A 26,543-nucleotide genomic window follows, 5' to 3' on the forward strand; every position below is an offset into this window, starting at 1 on the left:
GGGCGGCTTCGTCACAGCCGCGAAGACGAAACCGAAACCGAAAGCAGCAGTAGCGGAACCGGAAGAAAGAGATCACCTGCCCGCTGTCGCCCTATCACGTTTCAGACGAAAACTTGCGGGATAAAGTGTGTGGAAGGACCATCCATGGATAGAACCATGGCAGAGGCAGCAGTTGAAACCCCTGCTGTACGATTTTTCTGCCACAAATGCAATCAGGAAATTAACCCCGTTTTACCGGTAAGAACAATGTGCCTCGCGATTTAGTTTCCGACGCCCTATGCACGCTGACTTTTTCTCGTTGCGAACTTTATTGACTGTGCGTCTAGGCCTAATATTGCTGTCTCCTTCGCTTCGCAATGATGCCGAGTGGTTGACGAGCTGAGAAATGCGGGTAGGAGCTGGCCAAGTGGTTTCTGAGACGTGTAGCAAAGCTGGTTCTTCTAACCCAGGGCCGTGTTCCCTTCGCTGTAAGCGCGCCTGCAGACGCAGTGTAACGGTAGCGTCTTCAGATTGCGCGTTCCTCGATATGAAACGAAATTCAGTAGGGATAGCCGGTCTGGAAATACACAACAGTGTTCTTTCGTTTTACCTCGTCACATTTTTATTCATTTGGTTTGGCGTTCAAGCGGCCAGTTCCCGCTATTGCATCCCGGGGCGTAAGAGGGTTACGGGCGATATGCGCAGGCTCTTGGGAGCGGTGACGCTTACCAGTGCAGGCGTCTGGCGCAGTGCTGGCTGTCGCTTTGCTGCGCGTTGGATTCGCGAGATCGGGCTCTCAGCACGGTGCCACCGGTTCTCGTTGTGTTGCAGGAATACATTTGCCCTCGGTGTCAGTCGGGTTTCATCGAAGAATTGGCGCAGGGTCCCCCGGAGCCGTCTATGTGAGTAGCTGTGGTTTTGTGCGTGCTTTGTCTTGACACACCGCAAGCAACTACTCTGTCGGCGTAGCCGCTTTCACCCTTGGGTCTCATTTCAAAGTGCCTTTAAGTCTCTAATTGCTTACTATAAGTTGTACGGGCCGGAGGTGGGTTTTTTTTTCCTCTTAGGCATGATGTAACAGCCGTCGTCGCCGCTTTCGTTTGCGGCAAAGAAGCGTTGCACAGGGAAGCTGTGCGACTGACGTTCTGTACGTTCCTTGCTGGTGCCACATGTTCGCCGAAGAAAAAAACAAATATCATATGGCTGGAACGTTGTGGTACTCGGACCTTTTGCCAATTCTCGGCGTTGCAGCTGTAATTGGGAGGGCATACAGCCAGCGCAGCTTTATAGATTCTTATATAACACCACCAACTTCCATGTTAATGCGGCTTATGTTCGGCCATTTATTTTCATTTGGAAAGAAATGCATGGCTAGCTATCAGCACACACAACAGAAAGGCCAGGTTCACTGAAGTGCACTTTGGGTCACAAATGTCATAGCATGTCTGTGCCTGTTCTGACTGATGTCTCAACCTGTGCTTTTAATATTTGTAGACTAGTTCGTTGTGAAGAGGATTTCCATGTTTGCTTTTTGGAAACCGCTGTGTGTAGTTTCTTTTTGAAGTTTTGTACCGAACGAACGATAGTGACAATGTCCAAAGGATGTCTCACACCTCTGCATTTCATATTTGTAGGGTGTTCATTTGAACACATTTAAATTGTTTAATTCAGAGTTCCTCCAAGAGCTATTGGCAGAAGGGCAGTACATATAGTGGGAGGTACAAGAAAAAGTTAGTGAGGAAAAAAATTGAAAAAATTCATTAACTGCCAAATTGCTCATTAGAAAATTGTGGAATAACACATCAGTAGTCAAGAACCCACTGCCTGAACAAACAGAAAAGACCAGTTCTGATGGCCAGGCTCTCAAAAGCATAGATGGATCTTTTCCTTTAGCTACATTTTGTGGTACATTGCTTCGTTCATTTATGGTGCAAGCTGGGAGTGACCTTGCACAGCATGTTATATTTTTTCATTTTGTTAGAGGAGCCATAACACAGCAGTGTAACGTGGTGGGTAACCAGCGTACAAACGAGTACAAAAACATATATTAGAAAATGCAGCTCTGTACTCGCAGCACTGATTTCAGTGCAAATAGGAACGAAATAAGTACACTTGGCTGCGCATGTGGAGGCTAAAAACAACTGGTAACGGGAAGTACAAGAAACAATCAGCAAAGCTGTCAAGGAAAGCATGCTCCTTCGTGTGCAGTGACATGCAAGGGTTGCTACGGCACGCATTTTTGAATTTCTCAATTTGATATGCTTGCATAAGTTCTCGTGCAGTATAACCGCCGATGGCATGTGAAAAAGGAATGAACAGGAAAGTTCCTGGCACTATGATAAGTTTTAAACAATGGCACATATTTAGCACTGTTGCTCAGGTGTACATGAATAATCGGAAAAAAATTATCTGTTCAATTTTGCAAGAGTGCGGTGTCATGAGTCTGGCATATTTGCTCTGGAGCAGTGTCACTGATACTGGAGCAGTATCAGCTAGAACCTACCCTGAGGTTAATTTTAGGGGTGTGCGAATATTCGAAAATTTCGAATAGTGAACACAATATCCTTAAATTCGATTATTCAAACAAATCAAATCATGTATTATTCAAAACTGTTCGAAACAAATCGAATATCTTCTCAACTCTCCGAATAGTTTTCGAATAATGGCAGGCGTTCCAATAAAGCCCGCCGTATTTTTATTCGAGGAAATGGCCGACACCGACACCGCGGACCACCCTTCCGCGAAAACTATGACGGAGTGCCACGACGCGATTCATTTTGGTGGTGGCGTTCATAATGCTTGTACATGGCCTCTAAGATTGGACAACGCTTCAGGACTCGGGCAAATTCAGAAAACCCTGTCTCGAAACTCAGTCTCGGAGGCCACGGCTCATACGTAGCTGCTAGCAGTCTCATTTCCTGTGATACGGTTCCATTGCCGCCGGGTTCTCACCGGTTTTCTGATGGGTGCAAGGCTTCCTCCGGCCTGGTGCTCTACTTTTCTGGGGTGAAGTGCTTAAGAAATGTGTCCTTGACCAAACCAAGCAAATGGCATTTTCCTATAAAATAAATTGATGGTCTTAGAGTTAATATGGTAGTGACTTCGTGTTGCGACCCGTTAGTTGAGATGAGTGTTGCATGTTTTAGCAGCTGTAGCTCTATCTTCATAGCTTTTAAACTTTGGGCACCGTACAAGAAATGCCACAAGTGCCGCTTCAATGTTTCGAACGATTGCTCGTTCTGTATGAATATTCGCACAAGCAGCGAATACTAGTACTAATATTCGATTCAGAAATGAAGCTGCGCTGTTCATATTTGATTCGTTTTGGAAAAAGTATTATTCACACACCTCTAGCTAATTTAGAAAAAATCTAATGGTCGTTAGCTACTTTAGGATGTGATAGTGCCACAATAAATTGGCCGAAAAAGTTCACGTGGACTGACTTGACAATAGACGTGGACTGACTTGACAATAGTGCTTTATCTGACACGCACTTTTTGCCCTGATAGTTGACTGATTTTCTGTATTGGAAAATCCTCGTAAATATTGACGTAACAGTAATGCATTTCTGACAAATGCTTGCTTTTCTTTCTGATTAAAAAGTCGTCGTGTACGAAGCCGAGATGTCATGTAAGTAGACACCTGGTGTGGGGAACTCTTGAAAATGGGCCGTTTCGAAGACGCTTTTTTTTTTGTTTTTCAGAGAGGACTCCGACGATGATTTAGACCATGCTGCACAATTTAGAGAGGTGAGTTTCCTTGCTGGTTATTTTGAGGTGCTAATTGTGCCATTTTTGTTTTGCACAATGGAGGAGCCTGCATAAATTGAGAAATCTTCCTTTCACGGCGGCACACCAGCATACTGGCTTCAGAGCTAGGAGGCAGATCTCTCCATGCACAGTGCTACAGGTCCGTTCAATTCGCCTGCACTACGTGAACTGGTTCTCGCGGTGCTGCACTTCGCCATTCATTTTCAGCGGTGCAAGATGGCACCCTTTGCACGACGCCATTCGTTTCAAAAAAGTGCAGCCGTTGTGCAGGTCTAGTTCATAAAAGTTCAGGAAAACTGCACCTCCTCAGCGGTAGGTGCTGAAATGGTGCAGCTGCAGCCGCCATGGAAGCAGACGACGGCTTGCGCAATGATGGCTTGCACTTTGCAATAAACGGCGGAGATACTCAAATTATTGCACTTGTCGATGAGAACGGTACCTCACATGGGCCCGCCGACTCTTATGGAACATGATTGGCCACCCGAGAAGGCGACGACGGAGGTAGGGACGGCCCTCGTCGGCACCTTGCATCTCTCGACCATCGTGCTCTCGACGGACCTGTCACCAGCGTCTTTCCTTTGTACTAATACAGTTATATTAGTTCTCGAAGCCGGTTATGTTAACTAAAAGGAAACACGTGCATGCAGAGCATGATGCACGTTGCTGCAACAACCGCTTAACATGCAAGTCTGCGCACGCACACTTCGGTCGTGTTCAGTAAAAGAGCATCTCGCTTAGCTGCTGCGAGGTTGCATCGAGGCTGATTCATGGTAACACTTCGCTGCGATGTGCTGTTCGAAAATTCTTCGCGCGGTTCGGGATGTTGGCGTCTGTTGATTTGGGCTCCACGCTGCTGGCGGCAATTTGGTGGTGACGCCAAGACTAGCAGACGACCAGGCCTGAACTTGACCATTCATTTTGGAAGCAGCCAGTGCTAGGCTGCTCTTGAACTGCTGAAACTGGCTCTACACACTCGCGGCACCACCACGGAACTTTACAGATCTGGTGCAGGGAGCGCAGGTGAATTGAACGGACCTTAGATGTGTGCACTCCAGAAGTTGTGGAGTTGATGCCATTGTCCTTTGAAAGTGCCACCAACTGTCAGAAACTTGTGACTGGACTGGATTACGGCTGAAGTGATAAGATCTTTTCATGGCTTGACTGTCTGGTGCATCGTTACTGGTTTTAAAATAAATGAATTCTAATTTTAATTCAGCACTGAAAATTGTGTAAAGTGGAATTTAATAGGATTTGCACTTTGTTCAGAGGTCTTTCTGGTATTAAGACGGTTTTGAAAGCCAGTGCTGCCATTGTACCGGTGGCCTAGTCGTTTGAGTATCCGCCTTGCATGTGGGAGGTGCAGGGTTTGATGCCCAGTGCCGCCGAGTATTCACCGATGATACAGTGGGTGCAAACTCTCCCCTGGCCTAGTGTTTGGCATTTTGGGGGTGAGATGCTTGGGAAATAGGTCTTTGACCCCATTTTAAGTAGACGAAACACCTTGTGCCATGGCGCTCTTTGGCCACAGGTTCCTTTGCACCATAAAAATTCGTCTTCGAAACCAGTGCTGCTTTCGCATTGATGAGTGGATTGGCAGAACAGTGACAGCTTCCATAGCTTGGCAGTGTGAGGTTCACTTTTAGGCATGAATGCATGCATGCATAAGAGGTACAAGCATGTATATATTGGTGTAGAGGTAATGCAACTGTCCAGAAGGCATGAGCGGCGACTACAGTTGCATTGTTCAGTGTACGATTGCTCTCTGGTGGCTGGCACTGCATTTGTATCAAGTTGCCTAATTTTGCCAGCGTCTGTTCACTGCTGCACTATCTTATCTCTGGAATCCATTCAAAGGTAGCGTATATCAGCTAAATCATGGAAGGAGTGTTTTTCGTGAATGGTCATTTGTCTTGTTACATGTAAAATGAATCTGCATGGTGTGGGGAGCTTATGCTGCCTTATTTAGCACCGGTTTTTCACGTGTACCACTGAAAGTGGCTAGCAACAGGCACTAGAATTGAATGGAATCAAGACAGCATTTTAAACAATGAGCGTTGTGCATCTGACCCATCACTTAATCTGCCTTGTGTGTGGCTTCGGCGAATGTGGATGCTTGCGACATGAGATATTAAAGGTTGAGAAAATGCAATGCTTCCTACCAGAAACGACAAAGATGGAAGTGGTGTATACAGCGGTTGAGTTTTCTGTGGGCATGGCAATGCAGAAACAACAAAGGCAATTGCTCTGGTTCTGTTTGATATTTGGGTATATTAACAGCACATTTGATACATACCTCTTTGTCACTGTTATGTGTGACACTGTGAATAGCAGAATGGTAGAACTGGCATCCTTCAAGTGTGTCTTGACTGTGGCAGCTTAGTGTATAACATTTGTATCTTTCCAGTACTCGCTGACGGAGCAGAAGCTAAGTGGCTAACGAGAAGGCTTTAAATTAAATTGAGAGTGCAGTGAGCTGTGGGAAGGAAAATGACAAGGGAAATGGGCATGGGCAGGGCATGTAATGTGAATAGCAGATAACTAATTTCCCCTCTAGGTAACGGAGTTGATTCCAAGGGGAGGCAAACGTCACGGGGTGGGGGAGAGTCGGCGTGGCAGACGAGATAGGAGAGTTTAGGGGAATAGCATAGCTGCAGCTGGTGCAGGACAGTAATAATTCGGGATCAGTGGGAGAGGCCTTTATCCTGCAGTGGGCTTCGTTGAGCTGATGATAAGTGTAGCAGCGCAGTGATTGATTTTTTTTTTCAGCTCTGGAATAGTACGATAATGGATGTCCTGCGGCGGCTGGATCGCGGCCCTGGTCCTGGTGGGATTGTGGATGACAACTTGTCCCCGGATGCACCGTCGTCTTCAGCATCCGATTCCATGATGCGGCGACGGTCACCCGGCCGGGCAGGCCGCAGGCCACATCCCGAAAGCCAGGCCAGGCAGCCTCTGGAAGGGTGAGGCACCTGATACCCTGCTCTGTTCTCTGTAATAAGCACTCTTCATTGTGATCGATGTGGCAGTATTTAACCCCTCAACTGGGGAGTTCATTTTTTCATTGTGAACTGGGGAGATTGTTTTTTCATTGTCCACTATGCCCTGAGTAGTTTCCTAGCTGAAAATTTCTATTTCCTTAGAATGCACAATACGTTCGTCATCTTACCCACAAGGTTGACTTGCATTGGTTGTACTCCCCAGGGCACATTCATAAAGGAGCATGCATCTAAAAACTTGCTCCCCAGATAAGTGGGTAACAGCAGTGTTCTTCACTGACATGCAAGGCAAAGTGTTTATGTAAGGATAACATAGGAGAGGGTGCAAACTGAAATCGCTTCTTTGGAAATTCTACATGTGATAGCTACTTTTAATCGGCAGTGTCAGCTGGTATTGCTCTGCCATGTTGTTTCTAGCCTTTGCTGTAGGACCTTATGCCAGAGTCAGTCTGATATTATACTGCAGAAAATGTTGGCTTACATTTTTAGACTTGATGTTGCTTTCGATAGTCTTGTTAGATCATTGCTGCATGCAAGCGCTGTGGCCATATTTGCTGTTTGATAAATCTCGGTGGGAATGCTGCATCAAAGGCCAAACTGCACCACTGCACTAAGACTAGTTCATCCAGCTGTAAAAGGAAGATATTTTGTGAAATTGCACTGATGTGCATGCATACAATCCAACAACTTGCAGGAGTCATGGGCGTCACCTGGTGCTGGTGGTTACCGCCTTTTACTGAGACCTGTGGTTTAGTTCTTTCTGTATGATGAAAAGGGTGATAAGGGTTATGTATGGAATCAAATTGCATACCTTGTACACATTTACACTTTTCCTGTTGGTCATGTGTGTTTGTGTTTTGTGCTTTCGCAACTGCAGCATGGTCATTACTGCAGCCACTTGCTTTTATTTCTTGGGCTGCCAATAAAGCCTCTAGCATTAAAAAAAGACCCATCTGGGTGCATTCCAAATTGACATAATGCAACAGCTGGCTTTCTCTGCAGCATGTTCTCGCCTTTGCACATACCGCTCCTGGTCAGCTTTTGGGGCGTATGCAAAATGTTGGGCTATGCGTGTAAATGTTATCACAAATAGAAACTGAGCAGCTGACGGAGGAGGTAAAACCAGGATAGTACTATCAGCAACGAATGAAACGCGAACAAGAAAACCGAGGTGGCAACACAAAAACACCAACATATTAGCTTCTGGAGAGGAAATGCAAGCGAAGTTGAACACTTCTGAAGAAGACTCCTCATGCCTTCGAAGTTAAAATAACCTGAGCTAGTATTGAGGTTTGCCTGGTTAAGAGCTTCTCATTTTCCTGTTCATGTTTCATTTGTCTTGTTCGCGTTTCATAACTTGCTGATAGTACACTCTTTGGGACATGTGAAACTGTAAAAACCCACTTTGCTTGAGAGTGGGCTAGTTATATTGTCTGAAGGTGAACAGACAAAATGGCTACAAGTGGAAAAGAGCAAGGGATGCATATACTGTTTAAGCCTTACGGGTTTGCAGCTCAACTATTTTTATCGTGCACATTCTGTTTGCAATTTCTGTCTACGCCTGTGAGCTTCCAGTGTTGCACGCTGTCTACAGAGAGGTATCTGGCTTTTTCTGAGTTTACTCAAAGCACTCATCTGTGCATTCATGGGTGTGTAGGTTCATTTTTTACTGTTAAACTCCTGCGACAAAACAGGAGCTGCCTCAAGTTGACCTTTTGTTTGCTACAAACTCTGCTGCTAAATGCTTTTGGCCATTCCTACCACTGCGATCTGCAAGTGATGCTTTGATGTGTCCCCATAGATGACCACATCGGAATGCAGTTTTTTGTTGTTGAATTTGCAGTATGATTGGTTATTGGTGCGTTAGCACTTAAGCCCACACTCAGTGATTTTGCCATCTTCTTCTGAAGCCTGCTTGACCTTGAAAACCATAGTGCTAACGCACCTAATTCGCATTTGACCTAACCACGCTAAATCATGATTTTTTTCAGCATCATCCATCAAATATTTGCCAACCTCACTGGAACCACAGGTAAATTGCCTTAGTGCAAACCCTTTTGTCCAGTCATGAGTGGTACAGTATTCTGAGCTGCTCTGCCTCAACTTTGCAGGTTTTATATCCAATCAAGGGCTCCCAGTGTGAGTATCAAGAAGAGGCATCTCTATAGCATCGTTGTCATGCTCTTGGGTGCTAGCATTCTTGAGTAATGCATTATGTCTACAGAGTCATTACGAAGAAGAGTTATGCTAGTTGGTGCTTGTTACCTAGTTTTTTTGGGGAAGCTTCTCAGGGATTGGCAGCGAAGAATTGTTATTTGAGAGAAATATATTGATTCTAGATTTCTGCGAGTTGTTGTAAACCCCATTATGATTTATTTGAAGTAAAAGAATGGCTGTGTTGCGGGAGCATTAAATTCTTTTGGCCAGGGTAATGTTATACTTTTTCTTTTTTGTCTTGATACTGCACCAAAACTTAAGTGTTTCTCGTTCAGACTATGCTGTCTTGGCCTTCAGTAGATGACAGCAAAGCGTCTTTGCTGCATGTTTGGTGCAGTGGCCTCCACTTACACATTAAGCAGAACTAAATATTTGTTCACACTGTTGAATCTAGCCTTTATCACGTAATCCTTTGCAACAGTGGAGGCACTGAAATCTTTCAAGATCTCCTGGCTTCGTCATGCCAGGCACACCTTTTGCATCTGCTTGCACACGGAATTGATTGCCGATGGCCGGTGGCTGCTGCCATGAAGTTGCTGATGTGTTGAAAAAGGTGCGGCTGGCAGGGTGCTCTGTCTACTCCGTGAAAGGCAGAAGTCAGATAAACCTTGAGGGTGTTCCTGGTAGCCGCGTTGAGTCCCTCTGGCAGCATTTGCCTGGCGCTTCAGCATAAATGGTTTCTTGGAGTTGGACTGTTTGCATTTGTTTATTGCTTCAATTTACTATGTCCAGCGGCTATGAGTTCGACCTTTTGTACTGGGGGGATGGGGATGAATGGCACGAGTGGTGTGGTGCTCTTTTGCAGTGCACTACAACCTTCGAAAGGTGTCGTATTTGCTCGAATGTAGTGCGGCCATGGTGGAAACCCGAGCGTTGATTTTGCGGGCCCCTAGGCCACAGGGTCTCCGTTCAAGCGCTATAATTGGGCAGTTGCGACACCCCCGAAACCCAAAATTTCTATAGAGGATAGGAGAAGTATTATTCTTAACTCTGAGAAACTTGATACCTTTATTGCTATCATATGTGGCAGGATATGCTGCAGAAACCCTGTGGCCTGAGAACTTTTAACCACCACCTCTGTACCTAAATGCAAAACACGAGGAATGTGATTACAGAACACAGAAAGTTCGGTAGATGGTTAAAGTACCTCGAAATTCGGCATTCCTATGCCTAGTCTCCATGGGAGGGCGACCACCTTCGAAGTCAACTTCATTCAAATTTTCTTCTTGCTTAAAACAGATTCTGCGATTCTTTCTGTGTATATGTTGATGTGTGTCTGGTAACAAAAGACTTATTTATCCCTCAGAAAATTTAATTTAAAAATTTTCGTGCTCTCGACTCAAACTTACGATACATCTGCGCCGAAAAGGATTCTATTATCACAGTTTTGAAGCTAATGGGTGTGTAGCTTAGCCTGTGGGATTCGCTCCCAGAAAACTGTTCAGTGAAAGCAGTGTCTTTGTCGCTAGAATGTGTTAATTTATCGATACAAGCCAGCATCAATTTCTTTTGAACGAAGTACGGCACTTGCTACCATCATTACTGGGCAAAGGTTTCACGTGTCGCTTCTTTCCCCGGCTGCACAAAAGATTCTCTGTCAAGGCTGATACAAAAATAACCACATAGTCCTGCCGTGCCGTTGCCACGTTGAACGTGCGTGTTTGAAGCCTCATTGTGAAAAACGAAACTTCTCCCAGTCGCTCAGCTGCATGGCAAGCCGTGCAAGTTGTCATCTTGCACGTGGAAGTGCCGAAAAATTGCATGGCAGCTCGTGATTGAGTTCGGTGTCACTCAGAAGTGTATTGGATACAGGGGAAAGCAGTGAGTGCGTGCCTTTGCGTGTGCAATAGCATCGGCAAGCTTTCTGCATGCCCATGCTACATTGGTGGCCGTGTGGATTTTGAGGGTGTCTGCTGAACTTTAAGACGAAATGAAAGCCTTTAGGTCTTGCATGTTCTGTTGTGTATTCCTCGGGAAGAAGTGTGGAATCTGTGTTTGGTGTGCAAGTGTGCCGTCTCTGATGGTGAGTTCCTCGCTGTGCCACCGCAGCCTTGATGTGTGGTGTGCTGCTGGTTATCCTTGTGTAATGTTGACGACTTCTCTTGATTAATTTATATGAGACTACCAATCTTTTTTTTTTTTGTTTCCAAAGTTGGGGGTCAGCCTATATGAAATACCAACCAAATGCGAGTAACTACGGTGAAGTCTTCAGAACTGCCTCTGCATTAGATTCAGTAATGATGTGAGGGTTTGCTTATCACTTTAGTTATCAGCAAAAGAAAAAAAAAACTTGATTCGAGTAAATGCAGCTGGTTAAATGGACAGAAAGTGTTACACTGTGGAAAGGGGGGGCTCTGCCCTGTGTGTTGTGGCTGACCAGGTTTGTGCGTGTCTACTTCTTCCCAAAGCAGGCTGGTCAACCTGCATGGCAATCCAGGAGACTACGCCTGGGGCCGAGGAGGCTTGGATGCCGTCATCACACAGGTGCTACCGGACTTCCTTCTCAAGTGCAGCGAAGGGGAAAATGCTCTGCTGTTTCCTTTTTTCGGGAAGAGAACTGTAAACATTTAAATCGAGGCTCTTTCGCTATATTGGGGCTCCGTCGAACTTTTTCACGATCCCCTTAGAGTTCGAATATCTAAACTCAACTGTACTGTAGAAGGGAATTCATCATATTGCTGAATGGATCTGGAGGTTACGGACGTTGGAGAACGGCCAAATAAGTTGACAAACATTGGGCCAGTAAGGTTGCAACCATTATTTTCATATTTTTTTGCACTGTTACTGTAGCCTGCACTTATACAACGCATTCACAGTAGCCTGCACTGATACCATCTCTTGGGTGGTCACATTTTGCTTTATCAAACTTGCTGCTTGTCTGCTGTCTTGAACATGACTGAAGGGTTAAATTGCGTGCAAGTTTTAAAAATGTTGGCCTATATTCTGTTCTTCAGTGTTTGGGATTGGTTTCAGTGTGATAAAACTTGAGGCCACTATTGGAAGTAATGAAAAGTAGCAGCATGTTTTCATGTGTTTAGTGTTGGTATGCGAGTAGTGGACTTTCAGTGATTACAATGGGCCCTGAAGCTCAGTGACTGTACTACTAGCACGATAGAACATTTGCAAGCTGTAAGGGTCCTCGGGTTGCATGCAGGAGAAATTGTTTTCATGCAAATTTGTGTTTGGCCAAGCACACTTGGTTGCATTAGTTGATGTGAAGGGATATAATGGAGGAATGTGGTCAAGAGGTCACCGTTACACAATAGATGGCATGTTTACACGACAGCACACACAGGAGGTCGGTGGAGTGCTTCTGATGAGGTGGCCACAGGCGAGGCTGGCTTACTAGGAGACTGCTCTCGGTGTCGCCTGTGGAAACAGGCCTAAAGCCCAGACTGGATGTCTCCCAGCCTGCAACCGAACCACCAGCAAATGCCAGACCAATCTGCTCATCAAAGCTGCACACCATCCTTCTCTATCCAATCCATGCCGTCACAAGTGGGCGCAATGTTCACAGTGGCCCTTTGTCTTCTTGCAGACTTGAGGTAGTGAAGCTGCTGATCTAGGATCATGTGGGGCCGTGCAATCTAACCATAACTTTTGTAGAGCCCCACTAAAACAAAGTTGGTTCAGCCGTATGGTCAGATATTAATAAACAGGAGGATATACAGCATTTTGCATCTTTATTAAGACGACTTAAAAATTTTTACACCCCAACCGCTGCCTTGTTTTTGGTAAAACTGAGCAGAGCTTGCGTATTGTGGTGACTTTTGTCTCATAGTAAGCTTGACCACGGTACTTGCTTGGTTCAGCCAGGCATGATGCAAACCTATAATCGTCTGCGGCGAGATCTATGAACTGAAAGCCGTCGGGCGGCGGTAGTGCCATCAAAGAACTAGTGCACCTTGCAAACGCTCGCCTCAGCGCTTTTCGTGTCATGGCGCTTTCCTCTGCAGTCAACAGATGGTGCCACTACCGCCCGGCGGTGAAAACCCGGTGTTAGCGGCTTTTCGGTTCGTCAGTCTCAGGGCAGACAATTACAGGTTTGCATCACGCGTGGCTGAACCAGGCAAGTACCGTTGTGAGACTTACAAAAAAATAAAGTTAGTGCAATACCCAAGTTCTGTGTGCAGTTTCATTGTAAACAAGCCAGCAGTCGTGGTGGGAAAATTTTGTAGTCTTCATGACCGCGACCAACAATACTGTACGTTTGATTTTCCAGGCTTTATGTTTGGAGAACTTGCTTAATACGAACAATGTTGTTTCAGTTAAGGTAAGCTTCGGCAGCAGTTGCGAACCGTAGTGTCACTGTGCCGTAGTACTTGAAATGTTATGTGCCAGTCATAAAAGTGAGAAAAAAAAGGGTGGTAATTAGAAGAAAAAAAAACGTTTCCATGCCTTGGTGCCTCTCTGAGTGAAAGCATGGCAGCTGTATTATGCAGTACAGAGATCCGACTGGTCTGGACCTGGGAAATACACGTTGTGTCACCTGCTATGCATTGCCTGTGCAGAGTGCATTGCTCATGTACTTGAACGGTTCAAGTAGGGTCAGAGGCCAAATTTGCAGGTGCTGCAGTGTCGCACCACATGGCTTCACGTCTGCCTGAGGGCAGCATGGCAGGCGGAGCACATGCATGATGCAGGTGTTGAGCATGGTCTGATCTTGGAAAATTGGAAGACTTGTAGACGCTGGGTCCACTTCATTTGGAGTTGGTAGCAGCCGCATACTACTGTATTTTTATTTTCACGATTCTAAGCACTCGTCCTCCCCACCTGATTTTAAGCATCCCCCCCCCCCCCCCCCTTTCCCTGAAAAGATTTGGAAAAAGTTCGCATGCCAATCTGAGCACCTTATTTCTTTTGCGAGGAAGAGCATTGAGCCAACCCACCAAGCATGCTTGCTCACTCTTGTCCAGCTGGAGCCGTTGTGAGTCACGCGGCAGCATGGCGTCATTATGGATGACTCCTATAATGCTATCAGCATGTTGTCACTGTGGCCTGGTATCTCCAGTCCGGTATCTCCAGGAGGGTAGTTTTAGATTTCTCAAATCTAGGCACCTCCCCCTCACTTTGGGCATCGTGATTGTGAAATAAAAAAGGTGCTTATTATGGAGTAAGTATGGTAGATATTTTTGGTCATGTCTGGTTTGATAATATGGTCTTTCATTAGCTATCTTCTTGGTGCAAGGTGATTTCATTCATTGTATCCATGAGATCGATATTTGGCACACCTGGCTAGCTCGTGTGTCCTTGGGAGCACTTCTGATTAGCTAAACTAATTTTTATGGTTCTTCTGATTTGTTCTCAAGGGAGTCCACTGTACAAGTATATGTGAGACTAGCATGGTGTGAACTTCACATTGTGGATTCTTTTAGGGCCAGGTTCTTCAATGGCTATAGCAGTTGTGAGTAGCAGTTGATACTGTGAGCAGAATTTGTAACTTACTGTAGTTCATTGGCTTATTTTTAGCCTTGGCTATGAAGCACATGTTGTTTGTCTTGAAGACCAAGGCAAAATGTACTGGTGCATGCAGGTGCAGGAAGGAGAACGACTTGTGCAAGAAGGGCTAACTTGTAAGGGTGGGTTAAAACTAAAGATAGTTCTTGTGCCCATTTATGAAGGCTCCTCGCTTGAAGGTAAACCTATGAGTGATACTCTAGTGCATGTAATATTGTGCGACTTCTGGCTGCTAGCTTTTCTGGACATGGTGTGGCCTGTTTGTGCCTAGCGTGCCGGTTGGTTCCACATGCCGCCTCTAGTGACAGCTTGTACTACTGCACCCTGTTTGCAGCTCCTGAATCAGTTGGACGGAACAGGGCCCCCTCCTTTAGCAAAAGAGAAGATTGAGCAGATCCCCACTGTCAAGATTGCCCAAGAGCAAGTTGGTGAGTGCACCAGTGTTTTTAATGCTTTGCACATGCATAGTGGGAGAATTCAGCCTTTGGCGGAAAAATATGCAAAAAGTAATGCATTAGTGCAGCAATACATATTAGTGGTCCTAGGTCTTGTCAAAGTAGTAGTAGTTCATTTCTGGAGGTCATGGAAACAAGCAGGAGCATGGAGCAAGCATGGAAGCAAGGAGACTTCTCAGTGCATCTGTTGCGGATGTTTGGATTGCTGTAGTATCTTTGTGACGCTTCCTTCTCGGTGGCGTTTACATATGGGGGCGCTAGAAGAAAAGAATTGCACGGCAACAGGCCGGTTGAGGGGGGGGTGACGCAATGGAGCAGGAATATGTTTGGCTGGACATTCCTGGGCTGATGGAGCTGTATGGGACTTTGCATTATTGTGCAGCAGGGACTGCTGGTCTAGTGCCCACTGCAATGCTATCTGCAATGCCACAGGAATGTGGCATTTCAGATGTTTAGCACGTCAGTCGGTGTTTGAGCAGCATAAAAAAATGCAGTTAGCATCTGTTTCCGAAGATTGTCCCTTCGCTTTTTGGATGCTGGCGAACCACACCTATGCTTTATTGGTACTTGGGTGCTTCATTCGAGGGTTAAATTGGTAAATTGAAGGGGTGAGTGAATATTGAAATTTCCTAATAGGAATTGAAATGGCTTCGAATATCGAATATCTGTTCAGTAAGAAAAAAATATTTCATAAAGAAGATAAACAGCCAAATGTTGTTTGTATTTTTTTTTTTCAATAGTGCATGGTCTTTGCAACTAAATAAAAGCTAGCAGGTTGCCCCAGCACCATATAAAGAAACGTGCACAGAAATGTCTACTACTTGATTAGACAGCATAACAGTATGCAACCTGTAATATGGTCATGCAAAATGTTATCCATGAAATGACACGACTGGCAACTGAAACTAACATAATGGCTAGTAAGACGTTAATCCTGATTTCAAGGGACCTTCTTGGATTATCCAAAGGACGATTTATAAAATGCCTCATGGCCCCGGAAAAAAAATTGCTGCAAATGTGAAACTGTGAAGCATAATGAGGCTGCATGCAGAAGCATCGAATAGCCCATGATGAGTGCACAGTTTCAGCGTGCTGGAGGAAAATACAGGCGTAAGTGAGGGGAACATATGTTGGTGTCAGAGCGGGGAGACTGCTTTAAAAAGGAAAAAGAAATTACCAGATCGCATGGTTGGCATCCTAAAGTGGCTGAGAGCCGGGTTCGGACGATCGGTGAATGCGTGGTCTGACAGCTGCGGTCGCCGTGGGCTAGTGGCGAAGCTCAGCAATCGAAACTACACGGCCAGGCTTTTTTTTTACCTGGTGGCAGGGGCCCTCCTATTGTCATCATGCCTGCCGTTATGCGCATTTTACAGGTGTGCGGATTACAGTGCACCATGCAATAGGCGGGATTTTTACACGATTGCTTCCCTGCTGTGCACCTCAACGCGCCCCTTCAGGAGTCTCACGTAAAATTCCGCAAGTGGTCTTTCCTACTTATAACAGTTGACCAAAACGAGGTGGCAGAGCTCATGCTAGGAGAGTTATTACGGTGACAGGATGCAAGCTGTGTGGGTGTGAAGTATTTAACATGTTATGTAAGGTTAAAGAAAAAATCGCATTCTCGGTGTGATTGTTCAAAGCAGGTGGTCAGCTATCTTGTTCACTTCAGGTATCATATATAGAAAAGCCCACTTGCGGAATTTCGCACGAGGTCAAGCCTACCAGTGGGCACATTTGTATTGTCCTTGCACTTCCAACTCTGTCAGATAAATGGGCCCAGATATTGTGGTCCTGCCACGAGCTCATTCAGCACAAAAGGAGACTCACCACATTCTTTACATTTAATATTTGGCTGAAAAAATTCATCAGTTAACACAAGTCCCAATGAAAGCGTAGAGACCTTCTTTTGAAGAAAAAAAAATTTTTTTTTTCTCCAAATATTATTTATTTTATTTACTTATTTATTTACAGTACCCTCAATCGCCGAAGCATTGCAGAGGGGAGTGGGGTGAACATTTGCAGTGAACATTTGTGACGAATCTTGGTTGAAGAGGAGCAAGTTGTATATAGCAGGTTTTAGGAGAAAACAGTATTAGTAACCAAACTGCAAAAACATTAGAGTAATCAGTAACAAACCATTAAAAGCCCGACATAATATAAGCAACAAACAACTAAAAATGAAAAAATTTAGATAACAAAACACACAGCTCAAATTGGTTCTTTCACGAGTACGAAGGCATAAGGGAAGACAGCCATGGAAAAAGAGGAAAAAAATTCAAAGCTGACTACTTAAGCATATAATTTTTATGACGTTATAGGATTGCAAAGAAGTTCAAAATGTCATGGCTTCATTTGAGCATTATAAATGAAAAATGGTTGCAACACTTAGGCCACGCCATCAACAAACGTGAAAGCGGATAAAGCTTTCCTGAAAAGGGCATAATCATTGATGCATGCAATGTCAGCCGGGAGGTGGTTCCAATCGCCACATGTACGTGATAAAGATGAGTAAAAAAATGTGTATGTGTTACAACGAATATATCCAACCTTGTGTTTGTGGTCAACTCGTGACGAGCGATAAGCGGGTTCTAGAATGAGCTGCTGTCTTAAAGTTGAATGATGGTATACTTTGAAAAGGAGGCATAAACGAAAGAAATTTCTACGCAGAGACAAACAGGGTAGTGAAAGACTGTTCTTCATACTTGTTATGCTTGATGTCCGATGATAGTTAGATAAAATGAAACGAGCCGCATTGTTCTGTACAAGCTCAATGGACTGACACAAGTTAGCTTGGTTAGGGTCCCATATGGAAGCTGCGTATTCTAGTTTGGATCGTACAAGTGTCTTATAAAGCAGTATTTTTAATGAAACTGAGGCCTTGCTGCAATTTCGGCGTAGATACCCGAGCATACGATTAGCGTTGCAAATTATTGATTCAATGTGCGGTTGCCACGATAATGTTGAGGTTATGAGCAGACCTAAGTACCGATATGATGATATGGCTTCCAGTTCAGTGTTATTTAGGTGGTACTTTGGAGTATGAGTGGAGCGACGTGATACATGCATTAATTTGCATTTTTTGGTGTTAAGCTCCATTTTCCATATTTTACACCAATTTGCAATGCTGTCAATGTCTGACTGTAAAATTTCTATATCAGCTTCGCTGCGAACTTCCCGATAAACAACGCAGTCGTCAGCGTAAAGATGCACGGAAGATGTCACATAATTAGGAAGGTCATTAACAAATATAAGGAAAAGCAACGGGCCTAAAACAGAACATTGACGGACACCAGATATTACATTAGTTCGGTTTGAATCGAAGCCGTCAAGTGTTACATATTGACAGCGGTTAGTAAGAAAACACTCAATCCAAAAAAGAAGTTTATGGTCTAAATTCAAAAGAGACAGCTTAAACATTAGTAGCTTATGGTTAACCTTATCAAAAGCTTTCGAAAAGTCAAGGAAAATGATATCGATATCGGAGTGTTTGTCAAGAATAGCATGCAAACGATGTGTAAAGACCAGCAACTGCGTTTCGCAGGAAAATGAACGTCTGAAGCCATGTTGCGCATGTGTGAAAAATGAGTTCTCTTCCAAGAAGTTGAAGATATGCGAATACAGCACATGCTCCAACATTTTGCAAGGAATGCTTGTTAATGGTATGGGTCTGTAATTAAGAGGTGAATGTCTGTTACCTGATTTGTACAACGGAACCACCTTCCCGGTCTTCCATTGCAAGGGTAGTTCACCGCATTCAAGAGACTGCTGAAAAATTTTTGCCAAAAAAATAGATGACCACACTTTTGTTTGCTTCAGAAATTTTGAATTTATGTCATCAGGCCCTGAAGAGAATGAGATTTTCAAGGCATCAATTACTTTGCAATGCCACCCGTATCAATGATTACTGGGAACATCAGAGAACACTTGAAATCTGGAAAATCATCCTGAACATTTTCTGCAGACATGGACGAAAAAGCATTCGAGAATACAGTGTTCAGAACACAAGGGGACTCGTCAGGTGGAATTGGCTCTCCAGAATCATCGTGAAGACAAATTGCTCTATTATCTTTCATGTTTACAGTGGACCAAAACTTCTTTGGATTGTTTATTAACATGTTTGACAATGTGCTGTTAAAGAAGTGATCCTTGGCCTCCAGGATTGCATCAGCGTACTGTTTTGAAACTGAGAAGTAGGCATCCCATCGATTATGTGTGTTACAAGCTTTAGCTAGACGAAACAGCCTCTTTTTCTTGTTAGAAACGTGGGCGAGTGTTCTACTATACCACGGGGCTCTAGCGTTGCTCTTAATGCATCGTAATAGAATGAATGTGTTGCAGAGCTCAGTAACCTGCGCAGCAAACAAATCCCAGTTTTGCTGTACAGAACGCAGTTCAAAATCTTTTGCGTACGTGTCCCAGTATCGACAAAGGTTCTCATTAATAGCGTAAAAGTTACCTCTTCTGTAGTCCCGAATCTGCTTAGCTTTTACTGGTGAGCGTGGAAAAGAATTTTTTTGATCGAAGTGAAGCAAATCATGGTCACTAATGCCGGGAAGATGGGTGATAAAAGAAAGCAAATCCGGGTGAGTCGTCAGTATTAGATCTAGCGTATTCGCGCACTGTGACGTACACCTGGTTGGCTCTTTGACAAGCTGAGTGAGTTGAAAACATGAGCAGAGGTCAAGAAAACTCTGACCTTGGGCCGAGAATGGAGAAATGGTAGGATACGGACCTTCCAGTGAAATATTAGCAAAGTTAAAGCCCCCTAACAAGAATATAGGTAAGGCAGGATAGCGAGACACGATGAGGCTAATAGCATCATGCAGTTCATCGATGAACGTTGCTCCGGAATTTGGAGGGCGATAACAGACGCCTAGTATTATTCTGTAAGTGTAAGAAATTGCCTTAATTTGGGCATTTTTAGAAAATTACTGTTCAGGAACTCATCCTTGCTGAAAAAGTTTTTCTCCGCATATAGTCAGTATAGAGATGCCCTGTCATGTCCCAAAAGGTAAACCGTGGATGACTCCTTTTTATTTCCAAGTAAAAGTGCCTAAGAGGAGAAAAATTTGAAAAATGCTGTGCAGTAAATTTGCTTTTTTTTTTTGCCACATTTCGCAGAACATTTCATCTGTAGTTTAACTTGGCAGTATTTGAAAAAGATTCGATTCGATTCGCACTTAATTTTTAATTTTCGAATTAGTTTTGCACCCAAAATTTTGCTACAGTTGAACCCGGATATATCGAATTCGACGGGGATCGGAAAATAGTTCGATATAGCGAAAATTTGATATACAGATATAGGCCAAAAAAGCACTCGCGATCATAAAAAATTGTGGCTTACCAATTGGAACAGCCGCGAATCACATAGCATGTGCACACAATATGAAAGCGCTTTATTTCACGGGAAAAAAATCACTAATTTTGGGCTGCTTTTTTCTCTGGGAAATGAAGTTTAAAACACTAGTTTCAATCTTCTCGAGACTGTCTAGGTGCGAGAGCCCAGTGCCTTCCATTTCGCCGCAACAGCGCCGAATCAGGCTGAACACTGACGCCAGTTCAGTGGCTGTGCACGGACGCGTTTCTTCGAAAACACAGTTGCCCTCGTTGTCGCTGGAATCGCTGTCTTGAACGCCAGCTATTGCGGCCACAATGTCCTCATCAGCGAGGTCGGCTACCGCTTGAACTTCGCTGTCAGCATTAATGAAGTCATCAACTAACTTCGGGCGGGATGGTGCCGGAAAATTGGACAAGTCGCGGAACACGTCCTTCAAGCACTCATCGTCATCTAAAGCTTCCGGACATTCATCTCTGGCCACTTCAAGGCCTGCCTTGCCAAAACAGTTGGCTACTGTGGCCTGCTTCACGTCGCCCCAAGCGCCGGTAATCATCTGGATCGCGCCAAGCAGGTCAATCTTGAGATCGGTTCCCATGCGGAGGTTTATGAGGAGCCGTTGAATAAGTCGCTTCCGATAGCCTACCTTGAATGCATTTATGATACCATGGTCGAGGGGCTGCAGTCTCGCTGTGGTGTTCGGCGGGAGAAACTTCAATTCGATGTGCTGCAGCTTGCAAGTTGTTTGATGGGCCAAACAGTTGTCTACCAGAAGGCAAACTCGGCGGCCCGACTTGCCCAACTCAGCGTCCCAAGCCTGCAGCCATTCAACAAAAAGTTGACGTGTCATCCAGGCCTTCCTATTACAGCCGTAGCGGATGGGAAGCTGTTTATAGTTCTTGAAGCAGCGCGGTGACTTGCTCTTCCCGATCACGAATGGCCGTAGCTTGCACAAGCCGTCCATGTTGGCTGCAAGCAGCACCGACACACGCACTTTGCTCATTTTACCACCGTGGCATGTGGTTCCACGAAGAGAGAGTGTCTTATTCGGCAACATTTGCCAAAAGAGACCAGTTTCGTCTGCATTGAAGATTTCTGCAGGCGAAAACTTCTCGGTGATCTTCGGCCACTCCTCAGAAAGCCACTGCTGCATCTCCTGGCTGCTGACAGCCCCACTTTCGCCTGAATTAACCTTTCCTACAATGCCGTGGCGGTTTTTAAACCGTTGCAGCCATCCAGTGCCACCGCAAAAGTTCTCTTCGCCAAGAGCCGTAGCAAACCATTTGGCCTTTTCGATTAAGGTCGGGCCATCCACGGGAATATTTTTCGCTCGGATTTCAAGAAACCACGTGTAGAGTGCCTTCTCCACTTTGTCAAAAGCAGCAGGGCGCACACGACACGCTCCCGAGCGACTTTCCTCACCTGCTTTAAGCTTGATGTCCTGCTTGTTTTTTAACAACGTACTTAAAGTACTCCGCGGAATGCTGAATGCGTCTGCCACGGAGGATTTCTTTTCTCCATTCTCGACACGCCGGATTACTTCAAGCTTTCTTGCAAAGTCCAGATTCTTCCTCTTCTTTATGTCCGCGGATGCCATAGCTCACCAGATGACTGCAATCACACACGCTACACACGGCACGTTGAAACAGAGGTACGCACAACAACACGCACGATGTGCAGATGGAGCAGTCCGAGCGACAGTCAACGGGGCTGCGAAGGAACGACAAAGGGAAAAGAAAGAAGAGAGCGGGGAAAAAGATCGGCGGAATATGCCGTCGAAGACGCTATGTTCGTTTTTTGAGCCCTCTCTGGCTCTCTCGTCTCCCCTGGCCCATGAGCGACCGTGCCGACCCTTCACTCTCTCTCTCTCCCTTTTCCCAGGAAGCGTGGCTTGGAAACGTCGCCGTGTCTCCATGCCGCGCACTCTCTTCGATGAGCTCCAATGCCCTTGCCCAATGCACACGCCAGCGGTAGAGGAGGAGCGAGAGAGTTCGCGCCGGTGGGGCGCAAGAACGGGGGAAAGGCTCTGCGTCTCCGTCGCTAGGCAACGGCCGCGCATGCGCAGAGGAGGAGCCTGCTGACTGACTCTGCGGAAAAGTTTACCTCTGAGGACCGGACACGAATATCTTTGGGAAAAGCGCACCTTCCAGGGGCGCGGCACAGCGCGCCGTTCGATATATATCGAATGTCCAACGAAAATGGAATTCGATATACTACGCAATTGTCCTATACTTTTACATAGTATTTTCAAGGGGGTAATCTGTGTGTTCGATATAGCCAACAATTCGAAATATGCGGGTTCGATATATCCGGGTTCGACTGTATTCGCACAGCTCTACTTTCCAGCCTTTCATTACTGGCTGTATGCCAGCATTCGGCAGGGCCCTTGAATAGGGTATGTTTGCTTATTCTGTGGAAAACCATGTCACCATGCTTTATAAAGAATGCTTTCTGACTCTGGCCGACATAAGTGTGCTCTGTTGAGGTGGGGCATTTTTTTTTCTTTCGCTATAACATTGCTTCAGGTGGTCAGAAGTTATCGTGCGGATCACCTGTGGAAGTTGGGTGCATGACAGCTCAAAATGATGCATACGAGATGATAGCATCAGGATTTACTGTGTGGCCTGATGGAACCATGGTGCATTTGGATGCGGTGCTCAACGTGTGGCCTGGTTTCATGTTATGTTTGTGACTGTTAATGTGCTCAATAATTGTGTTGAAGCACATGCATCACACCACAGACATAGTCCTGTTTTGGTTCTTGTTCCTTCATTTTGTCTTGGAAAGGAGACGGAAGTAGGGGGAACGTGTTGTAGAGACTTTAAAAATGTGTGTATGTCTTGTCCAATTGCAGACAAATTGCTGCAGTGCACAGTGTGCATGGAGGAGTTCAAGACAGGCGAGCAAGTCAAGCGACTTCCCTGCCAGCACCACTTTCACCCAGACTGCATTGTGCCCTGGCTGGAACTGGTCAGTGCATATCTTGCTGAGTTTGTAGCTTATATGACGAGGCTTGTGGTCTAGTTTGCTGGTTTTATGTTGCAGCTGCCCATGCACAATTGAATTCCACTTCAAAGAAAATGACGGGACATGTAAACATTGTTATCACAAAATTTATGAAAGGGAAAGAAATTGCTGCAGTCCGTTCTAAGCGTATTTTAGTTGCAAAAATTCAACAACTGTCGATTGGGTTTCTGAAAATTAAAGTTGGTATTGGATCCGCCGCGGTGGCTTTGTGGTTAGGGTGCTTGGCTACTGATCCGGAGTTCCCGGGTTCGAACCTGACCGTGGCGGCTGCGTTATTATGCAGGAAAAACGCCAAGGCGCCCGTGTGCTGTGCGATGCCAGTGCACATTAAAGATCCCCACGTAGTCGAAATTATTCCGTAGCCTTCCACTACAGCACCTCTTTCTTCCTTTCTTCTTTCACTCCCTCGTTTATCCCTTTCCTTACGGCGTCGCGGTTCAGGTGTTCAATAGTATATGAGACAGATACTGTGCCGTTTCCTTTCCCCAAAAATCAATTATTATTATTAAGGTTGGTATGGGTCCTTCCATCCCAATTGGAGCTCTCTGTATTTTTTTTACCCAAAACAAAAATTCGTGTGGTAAGGGAAGAGGTTAACTGGCTTGCAACTATCCAGAGAGGTGTTTGAACAGCTGTGTCTCTACAGTGTGCTGAAAATAGTTCCATGCGTCTTCTGACTGAGTATGTGGCTTCACAAACTGTCTTATTTATTCGTCTAATGAATACACATTTTTTACAGAAAAGTTGTCGTCAGCTTGAGAGGGTTCATTGTGCACAAAAAATGGTTTCGAAAGGTGTTTTTGTAAGAGTCCAAATTTCATGTCATGCGTCTGTCCGCCTTTTCGCCAGTCTGTGTGCCACTTGGCCGCCTGCCATTCCGTCTGCCATTTGCCCACCTGCCCACTTGCCCATCTGTCCACTTCCATGTCATCTACTCTCGCGTCCATCCTGCCATCAACAAAAGCGCGTGGTCGACAAGTTGTGTGACCTTCATTCATGCCGGCAGTGCCATCACTCGCCTCAAAATTTGATTGCCACATCACGGCGCAATCCGATGATTTTGTGATAGCGGACGGTGCCGGCCGATCATGGCAAGATAAAGTGAACTTGCTGAACACTGACCCTGAAGGTCAGGTGCATGTTTTTTACGCGAGGTTAAAAAAAAAAAAAATGAAATTCTCACGGACAAGAGTAGGGTTGGGTTCATTATGCGAGAGGATTTATGTGAGTAAATACAGTATGTGTGCTCCTACTTATTCTTGCTGTCCTTAAGCAGCTGTTGCATTAGTCAGTTGATGAAGTGACCTCGCTTGTATCTTTCAGCATGGCACATGCCCGATCTGCCGCAAACTGCTAAATGACGAGGCCGGCTCAGAGTCTGGCGCTGCTGGGAGCAGTTCGGGGCCATCGCGGGCAGCCGGTGCAGGGCTGCTGCCACGATCACAGAGTGACCGTCACGATGCCATGGCGGCAGTTATGCGCATGCACGTGGGATCGAGGATTGGCCGCTCTTCCTCCACCCAGCAGCAGCAGCAGCAGCAGCAACAGCAGCAGCAACAGCCCCCATCGGCCTCATCCTCGTCCTCGTCAACCTCCTCACAACCACCAACAAGCAGACCTCGGCGGCACTCACCTGCCAACTCGTCGACATCTCGACGAGGAAGCCACTCGGGTGGCAACCAGTACTCAGTGTACGATTTCAACGACGAGTGCGACTGAAAAACTTTGCTCGACGTGGCAGCGCTCCCATGGAACTGTGCACTCCTCTCCACGAGAAAAAAACACTTTTCCCCCTCTCGCTGCGGTGTTTTGCAGCTGGGACTGCAGTTACCGCGCGGGAGTGAAGACTAGATTGAGAAAAAAAGAAAGTGAAGTCTTGAGAAAGCATGGCGGAGGTGGTGTTTTTGAGAAAAAAAAAGGGGGGAGTGGGGCGATGGCTGGGAGACCCTGCCCCATGTGCAGCCCAGTGTTTTGCCCCCCATCTCTCTCTTGTTGGACCTGGGATAAAGGTGGATGCTCTAACACACCGAAGTAAGCTGGATTAATTTTTTTTTAACTTGGCCTTGCTTAGTGTGAAAAATTATCCAGCAGTAAAGTTGCAGACTGCTTGTGGTGTGATAAATGCAGTTGGTACAGACGTGAGTGTGGCAGAAACATGCCTGGAACTTGCTGATGGTCCAGGCTGAGATACGCTCACATCTGCTCTTGCCCTGCAGGTGCATCTCTTGTTAAACGGTGAGCACTTGCTTGTGCATTTCTTGCTGCAGGCAAGTCCTTGTGCAGTGCTAGAAAGTGGCATGCTCCAACTGTAGGCTTGTGCGACTTGCCTGCACGTATGCAGGCAGATAAATAGCGCTCACAACATGTGACAAGCCTTAATGGGCTGTTGCCGGTGTGTTTCCTTGAGAGGGTGGTCCTGGCCTCCACCCCTCTCTTCAAGTTGTGGTTTGCCTACACCACGACCTCTGTCCACCAGGCCTCAGGAAGTGAATAAAGAAAGTGGGCAATTGCCCCTGCTATGCTGCTCTTCAGCCTTGAGGGTGTTTCTTATGGCATCAGCTGTTGCTGATGCCGTCATAGCGCATCCTGTCGGAGACAGAGTGATGTAACAGGTGTATAAGGTGGATTAGGATGGTAGCTAAAGACAAGTCGGAAAGTTGCTATTTTGGCATTTACAAAAAAAATTGCATCGGTAACAAACTGTGCAGCTGTTATGGGTTCCTGAAGATCTGTTAGCAGAGTATGAAAAACACTCTTGCTTGCAATAAACTATTGGAAGGCCCATGAAATGCGAACGGGACAATTCAAAACATACACAGCAGGATGAAAAGCTTTTACATTTCACGATTTTGTGTTAATGATCTCTTCAAAAATATTATTACCGCATTTTTAAAAGTGATGGCACACCCCATTTATATTCAGTAATGTTTTTGTGTTCACATCTTAGTTGCTTCATTCAAAATCTTGTAACAAAAGTGCATATAGCTCTTGCAATGTCGAAGCATGTGTAAAGCAGTGCTGTTCATGTAGAAGCTGTGCTTCTGCAAGCAGTGATCAATGCATCCTGTTCAGATTGAAGTCAGATGTGCTAAGGGGATACTTGGTAAGTGATCTTTAAGCTCAAAGTGAACTCTACTACATGCCACTTCCACTCCCGAAGTTCGGCACTGTGTTTGTCTCCTCCTCTTTCTGCTTCAGTTGTCTAGTGCTGTTTGAATTTTCTTGTCACCATGGAACACCAACTCGCCCTATCTGCCATCTTCTACTCCCGAATCCTTGGTCTTTTTCAGAATTTGTTAGACATAGC

At 45.5% G+C, this 26,543-nt stretch overlaps 1 protein-coding gene across 4 annotated transcripts; it reads left to right on the forward strand.

The window, feature by feature from the left end:
- Positions 1-82: 82 nt before the first annotated feature.
- Positions 83-25,762, forward strand: LOC144121290 (E3 ubiquitin-protein ligase RNF115-like). Of its 4 annotated transcripts, none has more exons than XM_077654415.1 (11): positions 83-237; positions 811-881; positions 3,583-3,609; positions 3,683-3,728; positions 6,516-6,709; positions 8,737-8,777; positions 8,857-8,884; positions 11,371-11,446; positions 14,754-14,847; positions 23,064-23,179; positions 24,560-25,762. In XM_077654415.1, exons 1-11 carry the CDS (start codon positions 145-147, stop codon positions 24,953-24,955), a joined length of 1,182 nt encoding a protein of 393 aa, XP_077510541.1. In that variant the 5' UTR covers positions 83-144; the 3' UTR covers positions 24,956-25,762. The 4 variants fall into 4 exon arrangements, with proteins under 4 accessions (XP_077510541.1, XP_077510542.1, XP_077510543.1 ...); XM_077654416.1 differs by having other exon boundaries at positions 11,374-11,446; XM_077654417.1 differs by lacking the exon at positions 3,583-3,609 and having other exon boundaries at positions 11,374-11,446.
- The last annotated feature ends 781 nt before the right edge of the window (positions 25,763-26,543 follow it).

Source organism: Amblyomma americanum, chromosome 2, assembly GCF_052857255.1.
Source record: "Amblyomma americanum isolate KBUSLIRL-KWMA chromosome 2, ASM5285725v1, whole genome shotgun sequence".
NCBI lineage: Eukaryota > Metazoa > Arthropoda > Arachnida > Ixodida > Ixodidae > Amblyomma > Amblyomma americanum.

Excerpts from the sequence above, each read along its gene's own strand:
- LOC144121290 (XM_077654415.1), top strand. The coding sequence starts at position 145 with ATGGATAGAACCATGGCAGAGGCAGCAGTTGAAACCCCTGCTGTACGA. Across the intron at positions 11,447-14,753 it reads TGGATGCCGTCATCACACAG|CTCCTGAATCAGTTGGACGG; the intron begins GTGCTACCGGAC and ends CCCTGTTTGCAG. Across the intron at positions 23,180-24,559 it reads TTGTGCCCTGGCTGGAACTG|CATGGCACATGCCCGATCTG; the intron begins GTCAGTGCATAT and ends TGTATCTTTCAG.